General features: G+C 40.9%; 1 protein-coding gene across 1 annotated transcript; it reads left to right on the top strand.

Annotated features, from left to right (window-relative positions):
- The first annotated feature begins 3,570 nt into the window (after positions 1-3,570).
- On the top strand, positions 3,571-7,539 carry lto1 (LTO1 maturation factor of ABCE1). The gene is made up of 5 exons (XM_005753628.2): positions 3,571-3,698; positions 3,763-3,868; positions 3,951-4,021; positions 4,927-5,044; positions 7,100-7,539. Exons 1-5 carry the CDS (start codon positions 3,640-3,642, stop codon positions 7,169-7,171), a joined length of 426 nt encoding a protein of 141 aa, XP_005753685.1. The 5' UTR covers positions 3,571-3,639; the 3' UTR covers positions 7,172-7,539.
- The last annotated feature ends 120 nt before the right edge of the window (positions 7,540-7,659 follow it).

Raw genomic sequence — 7,659 nt, 5'->3', positions numbered from 1 at the left:
ATATTCTCAATGTCGTTCCATCGGGCCCCATAAGTGTCATCACACCATTGTATAATTATTTTGAGTTGAGCGGCAAGGTAGTAATCTCTGAGACTTGGGAGGGAGAAGCCGCCTTTATCTTTATGGATTAATAATGTGCTATATTTAATAGGTTTCCGCCCCCTCCAAATAAATCGAGATATTTGTTTGTCCCAGTCATGGAACTGAGATTTGGGGATTTTGATAGGCAGAGACATAAACAGATACAGTAGTCTGTGTAGGACTGACATTTTAATGACCTCCATTCTTGCACTAAAATCAAAAACAAGTGTTGACCATTGAGTGAGGTCCTCTTTAATCTTTTGGTTCACAGGCTCAAAGTTTTTTTTATACAAGCCATCTAACAATTTAGTCAGCCATACTGCTAAATATCTAATTGCTTTCAGAGACCAATCAACAGAAAAAAATTTTGACCTCACTCAACGGGCTATAGTTAAAACTTCAAATTTGTGTTTTTCCTATGTTGAGTTTGTAACCAGAATACATCCCAAACCTTCCCAGCAAATCTAAAAGGGTCCAGATGGACTGGTCTGGATTCAACAAGTACAAGAGGACATCATCAGCATATAGTGCTATTTTATGTTCTCTTGAATTAACTACGACTCCATGAATACTATTATTTTCTCTTATTGCCTGTGCTAAAGGTTCAATGTAAAGAGCGAAAAGAGTCGGAGACAAGGGACAACCTTGACGAGTAGATCTTTCCAACTTTATATGGTCCGTGACTCGTCCATTTATCTTGACTCTCGCGGTAGGCATTGAATATAATGTCTTAATACTGTTAATGGAGTTTTCAGCAAAACCAAATCTTTCTAGGACCAAAATCAAATACGTCCAGCAAATACACAATCAAAGGCCTTTTTGGCATCCAGACTTTTTAGTACCGCTTTATGATTACTTTCTCTTACATTATTGATTATGTGGAGAGAGCGTCTTATGTTGTCTTGGGTTTGCCGGCCCCCAACAAATCCAGTTTGATCTTCATCAATCAAATCTGGGATGAACGAGTTTAGCCTATTAGATATAATTAAGGCGTAAAGCTTATAATGTTGGTTTAGGACTGATATCGGCCTATATGAGCTGCACAGCATTTTGTTCTTACCGTCTTTAGGTGTAATTGTTATGATTGCCTCAGACCATGATGGGGGGGGGGACATGGTCTCGAATGTCCAGTTCAATGACCTTAGCAAAACTGGAAGCACCTCCACCTCAAATGCTTTATACCACTCAGCCGGCAGGCCGTCTGTACCTGGTGTTTTGTTATTTTTTCGTTTCTTTAAGGCCATTTCCAATTCTTCTTCTGAATCTGTTTGGTTAGGCATTCATTTTGACACTCACCAATTGATGGCAAATCTAATGAGTTAAGAAACATTTTTATATCTTCTGTATTGGCTTGTGCAGGTTGTGTGTATAACATTTTGTAATAGGTTTGGAATGCCAAGTCAATGTTGTCAGCTTGAAAGGTCTTCTTAACCTCAAATCACCCTCACCATCAAATAATGTGTACAATGCACAGCCAACTTATGGAACAAAGCAATACTTCACACAGATCCACTGGACCTGGCCTCTTGTAACTTTACATTTGGCTTGGAAACTTTCATCATACCTTTGGAAAATTGGAAAAAATATTCTCAAACTACAAAATTGAGAAAACATGGGATTGTCAAAATTATTTCCTTCGGGATTAATAAAGTATTCTGATTCTGATTTCGATTTATACCCGATATATAATTTAAGTCTATGAGGGTTTGGAGTTTAGAGCTTTTAAAGTGGGCATTGGGATTGGGCCTAAATCGTTTCAAAGGTGTTGTCTGTTTTTTGTGAGGTTTCAGTTCAGCTCAGTTTTATTTACATAGAGCACAGATCGCCTATGAATAACATTTAGTAGGGACAAAAAAAATCTTGGATCCCCTGTGGCCCCTCCACAATGACAGGCAAACTGGCAGGTCAGCATGTCTCATGGTAGCTCTGCTACCACTGCTGTCTGGTCTTGTGTGAATAAGTAACACACTGTACAGTGACACATGTAGATTCTGTGTGTCAGCATACACATAATGTGGAGGAGGTGGAGGGACTGAGTGGTTTTCACAGCAGATTTTTCCATTTGTTAAAAATTAGATTTAAAAATATAGACCTTCCATTACAACTTGTGACATGAAGGTGAAAACACTTGACATGAATTTTCACCCACAGAAGAGCCAGTGGGCTATGGCCTCATAGAAAAGTTTGCTGAACTCAATCATTAATCTGTGATAGTGTTGCTGATGGTCCCTTATCCAAAACCTCCAGCTGTGTTTTCACAGCTGGCAGATAGAAAGCACAGAAACACGTTCTTGGCAGTCAAACACTTCTGGACTTCTGAACTGTTTAAGATAACTTGTTTTCAAAGGTTAAAGCCATTACCCCGCTGACCAATGCTGCCCATGTTGGCACTTAGCTTTCTTTTAGAAGAATTATTAAATGGCCAGGTCAGCATGCTCATACTCACTCACAGAAACCTTCCTTCATTATTCCACTTGGTTTGCAGTACCCCCTGCTGTTAGAAGGCCACATTTCAAATAAAAGAAAACAGACCTTTTTCATCCAAAGCTCTATAATTACATAGGTGTCTTGCAATGTAAAGTCAGGGTGGTCTGGCTTATTTACAGTTTGCTTTCTTTTAAACGTTTGGCAGGCTAGACATGCCATTTAGGTTTGCTGTGTTTTCTGTAATCTGTAATGTTGAGGAATAAACACCTGGTTGATCTGCACCTTATCTATGTCTCAAGCCTCCTGCTTTATTCCTGCTGTTAATGGCCAGTCCAACAGAGATGAGATTCACGTGGTCTAATTAAGAGTGTCTTTGTTTCTGTAACAGGAGTAAAACAGGAAATAGCACAGAAGCTTAGTTAACAGGCCAAAGCCGTTGGTGAGGTTCCCTAACTGCCAATTTATTAAAACCTAGTTTAAAACCTCAAGTATTCCATTAGTGGGCACAACAAAGTACACGGCAAACTAAAACACAATACTAAATAAAGAAAGATGTAAAGAAAAATTATATTGCTTACATTACTTGCAAGAGTGTACACCCATTATGCAAACTGTGCACTTGACCGACAGAACCTGCAGCATTGGAAATGGACAGGATTAAAACCACACTGATAAAAATGACTAAGAAATAATTCTAAAAATGGAGGCTAAATACTGAATAAATGATCCTTAATTTCATGGTATAGAAAAGGTCGGTACTGGCTTAGTGCTAGAAGGGTTTAATAAATATACATGGTAATAGCACTCAATGTAAAGGTGCATTAATTTAACGTACAAATTATTCATTTATGATTAATAAATAAGGCAAAAGGTTAAAGGTAACATGCTCTTTTCTATTTACTAATGATATTTTTTATTCTGTATATGTTGTAGCTCTCACGGTGTGTTCACGTACAAAGCTGTTTCATAAAAGGATTGTGAACCATCGGCAAATGTCAAAGCAAAAAATCAAATCAAATAAACTCATACCGTCTGAGAACACTTTCCCTCCTACCCTGGGGGTGGCACTGCCGCCGGGTTCAGAGTTCAGTCAGATAACAATTTCCGGCGAGTTAGCCGGAAGTTGGAGCAATGGCCGACGTGAGAATGGACGATGACCTGTTTGATAGCATTGTGTTTGCAGAAGAAAGGTGGGTTTAGTGAATAGATGCTGCTTCCTGTAGCAGTCTGAAGCTCAGTTTCGTTGTTTCGCAGGTTCCGAGATGAAGGCTACCGGGAAGGTTTTAAGAGGGGGACCCGCCGAGGGCTTCAGGACGGCCGCAGACACGGAGCTTGTCACGGGGCCCGGCTGTCCTGCGAGGTGAGGTCAGAACCCTTAACTGCGTGATTCAACGTGAACCTCCGGGTGCTCAGAGAGGTTTACTGTCTGTTGTCTCTGACAGATGTCCTTCTATTACGGCTTTGCAATCACGTGGAAATGTGTCCTCCAAAACAACATAGATGGCAAATCAAGGTAGGACCGCCTTAAACACGATCCTCCAGCCGTTCCCGTGCTGCTGTTCATCGCCACAGCTCAGCTAGTACAGGCGCTCTGCGTCTGTGAAACTCTGTGATCGCCATGTTAATCCCGAATAACACAGCACCGTGATGAAGTGCTAGTTACAGAGTGGACTGAAACCTGTTCAGGATCCGTGTATCGGGCTCTGTTGAGCAGGTGTAGTTACAGGAGATGGTTAGCATTGTTTCTCTCTGATGCTGCTGTGAGTGTTAGTGCTCTTTTTAATGCTCCAGAGGCAGTGTGGCAAATGTCGACGCTAGACTCAAATATCCCTAGAAAATACAAAATGCAGTTTTTACAGGACAAATCCAAACCTATATGGCCCGATGTGACAAAACGATTCCTCCTAAACTTAAAAGTAGGTTTTGCCAGTTTGCAATGAATCGTTTGCAGTATAACTGGCAGTGAGTCTGGCACGTTGCTGTGAAGGAGTTTCAGCCTAATCTTTGTAGAACTGTAGAATGAACAGCCTGTTTAAAGTCGTGACAAAGCATCTTAATCTGATTTAAGTCACATTTTGACTAGGCCACTCCAAAACCGTTCAGTGGTGGACTTGCTGCTGTGTTTGGCATTATTTGGCATTGTCCTTTAGGAGTTTCTGGTAGAGAACAGAGTTCAGGCCTCGATTTTTATCCAGGTCCTAAAGCAGCCCCAGCCTGCCACACTACCAACACCATGTTTGACTCGTGTTCTTTTTATGAAATGAAATCATCATTTACAAACTGCGTTTTGTATTTATTTTAAGCATTTACTGCTCCACTCCTTAGGAAAGAAGTTATTTGTTTCACCTGGTTATCACTCTTAGCTGCAGTGTGTGGAATTGTTACAGCTCTATGTCAATCCAACTTGTGTGCCATCAGAAAGCGTGTGAAAGCACTGGACGCCCTCCTTGGAATGATCCAAAGCTCTCCTCTTGATGATCCGCAGTCTCAGAAGCTACAGGATGACATGGACAAGCTTCGAGCTAAGTTCAGACAAGTACTTGATTTCTTGTTTTAATCGGAGCGGAATGAAGGTTTTTGTGGAGCCAGTGACATGATATGAAATCAGACTTTGCTACTGTCACTCACTGGTTTGTGGATGATCGTTTTAAAGCCTTGAGTCTGAGATTTTGGTTTTTCTCTATTTGGACAAAAAAAGTTGTTTTTTTTTTTTAATCAGCTAGCTATTGGGCTTGCTAGCTAGCCTGGCTAGCTGCAGTTTGCTGAGCAGTTGCACTGTGCAGTAGGGCTGCTCGATAATGGCAAAAATGATAATCACGATTATTTTCACTGAAATTGAGATCTCGATTATTTGATGATATTTATTTAACCCTTACGATCTACTATAGAACCAAGTCCGCCAGAGCTTATATTATTTTTTTACATGTTGTAGTGCCATTTGTGGGAGCATTTCAAGTTGCTATACAACTGTTATAGCCCATATTTTAATAATATGTATGCATTAAGTCCATAGTAACTACATACATTGGGGCGACCGTGGCTCAGGGCGTTGGGACGCGTATCTGTAAACCGGAAGGTCGCCGGTTCGATCCCCGGGCTCTCTGTCCTGGTCGTTGTGTCCTTGGGCAAGACACTTCACCTACCGCCTACTGGTGTTGGCCAGAGGGGCCGATGGTGCAATATGGCAGCCTCGCTTCTGTCAGTCTGCCCCAGGGCAGCTGTGGCTACAACTGTAGCTGCCTCCACCAGTGTGTGAATGTGAGAGTGAATGAATAGTGGAATTGTAAAGCGCTTTGGGTGCCTTGAAAAGCGCTATATAAATCCAATCCATTATTAGTATTATTATTATATTGATTAATTGCAAAAAAAGTGCAATAAACTACAAAAAAATTGAAAATCATTTTTGTTTTTTTTACATATATTTCTACTTGGAGAAATTTAAGAGGCTTATCCCTCAAAACTTTAAATACAAAAAAGTTGCAAAAAATAGTTTACAACAACAGGAAATTTATTTTGAGTGTCTTCATAGTTTTATTTTTGAGATACACCAATTTTTTATATACTGCAGGAAAAATGAAAAACAATCCTATGATGCAAATTTACAAAGAAAACAGCAGGTGCATCAAAATAAACTATTTCCAGCAGTGCAATTTGAGTTCTCAGCATCCCAGCAACTATTCAGAAAAGCATAAAGTCAAACATGACTTATAAAAACACCAGTAAAGGCTTTTGAAGCCTACAAGTAAAAAACTACATTTTCTGCGAAAGTGACGTCACTTCCGGTTTCGGGCAGGAAATGGCGGACATGCGATCGTTTGCACTGACGTCTGTTTCACTGTAGCAAGTGTTACGAACAGCTGATCGGATCGGCAAAGCCTGTTTCTGGAATATTATGTTTTTGTTGCTGCAAGAGCTTTTTATGCAATTTTTGCAAAGCTTTATGTGAAAGGAAACCGTGACCGAGGACAAGCTGATGGCATCAGATGTAAGTACAACTCCTCCGGTTTCATATGCAAAGAAAATTATTGCGCTAGCTTACGTGGTTCAGGTTCTACAGGGATTTAAAAATAGTTACACAAAACGGAGCGTGCTGCTCTGACCGGCTTTAAAGGGTTAACAATGACTTTAAAAAATAATATAACATAGTGTGCAACACCACTGAAGTTTTTTTACCTCTCTTTTCAACCAACGGCAGTCACTCTCCAAATAACTTCTGTTTAGCTTTCCGAGCTTCCCTCGGGTCCTCTTAATCAGCGTTCTCCAACCTTTTTTGCGCCACGGATGGTTTATGCCCGACAATATTTTCACGGACCGGTCTTTAAGGTGTCGCGGATAAATGAGGGAGGGGCTAATAATCGGCTCAGTCATTTTTAATGATCGTTGAAAGCCCAGATCGTAATCGTGATTAAAATTCGATTAATTGAGCAGCCCTACTGTGCAGCACAGTTCTTGGTTAATTAAAGATATCTCTGGTGTAGTTTCTCAGCTGTCTCCTCGTTTCCCTCTGTGTGTATAGCAGATGAGGCTACAGTGTCACCCAATTCAGTGTTTTCCATATTTTCTTCACTGCTTTTTTGTCGCTACTGTGCAGGTCTGCTCTATGCTCAGTGTCCCAGCTGACTTCAAGGATTACATCAGCGTGGCTGAAGGCACTTCATTCTAAGTCTGTCTTGATGGTGAACCAGAGCCGACCCAGCGCCCAGACACAAGGTGGAAGCTGATTTGATGTCAGCCTTGAATGCCCCAGCAGTAATGGTCTGCAGTGGATTCATCTGAATGCTGGGAGTGTGAGACAGTGACAATCAGACAAGAATTGTGTGATCTTTGATGATGTAGAGAAGTCTGAGGAAAATGTACTGTCACTACAGACCCAGAAACAGGAATTTGATTGATTGATTTCCTACAAATTGATTTATTGCAGTTTTTTAGTTGACTACAGAACTAAACATCAGGACAGTAAGGCGGTGAAAGTTGTGTTCTGAAACATGTAACATTAGATTTGATGAAATAAATAAGATTCTTTTAACTAGATGGTTGCTCTAAGCCCGACCTTCCCAAAGTGTGGCGCCTGCCCCCTAGGGGGGGCCAGAGCCATTGCAGGGGGGGTGCGGTATGAAAAGGGGGGAAAACAACGCTTGGACACTGCTAGCA

The sequence above is a fragment of the Pundamilia nyererei genome, unplaced genomic scaffold (assembly GCF_000239375.1).
Source record: "Pundamilia nyererei isolate P.nyererei 1_Seehausen unplaced genomic scaffold, PunNye1.0 scaffold00445, whole genome shotgun sequence".
Taxonomy (NCBI): Eukaryota; Metazoa; Chordata; class Actinopteri; order Cichliformes; family Cichlidae; genus Pundamilia; species Pundamilia nyererei.
Note: the sequence above shows the minus strand (reverse complement) of the source record. Positions and strands in the feature narration are given on the sequence as shown.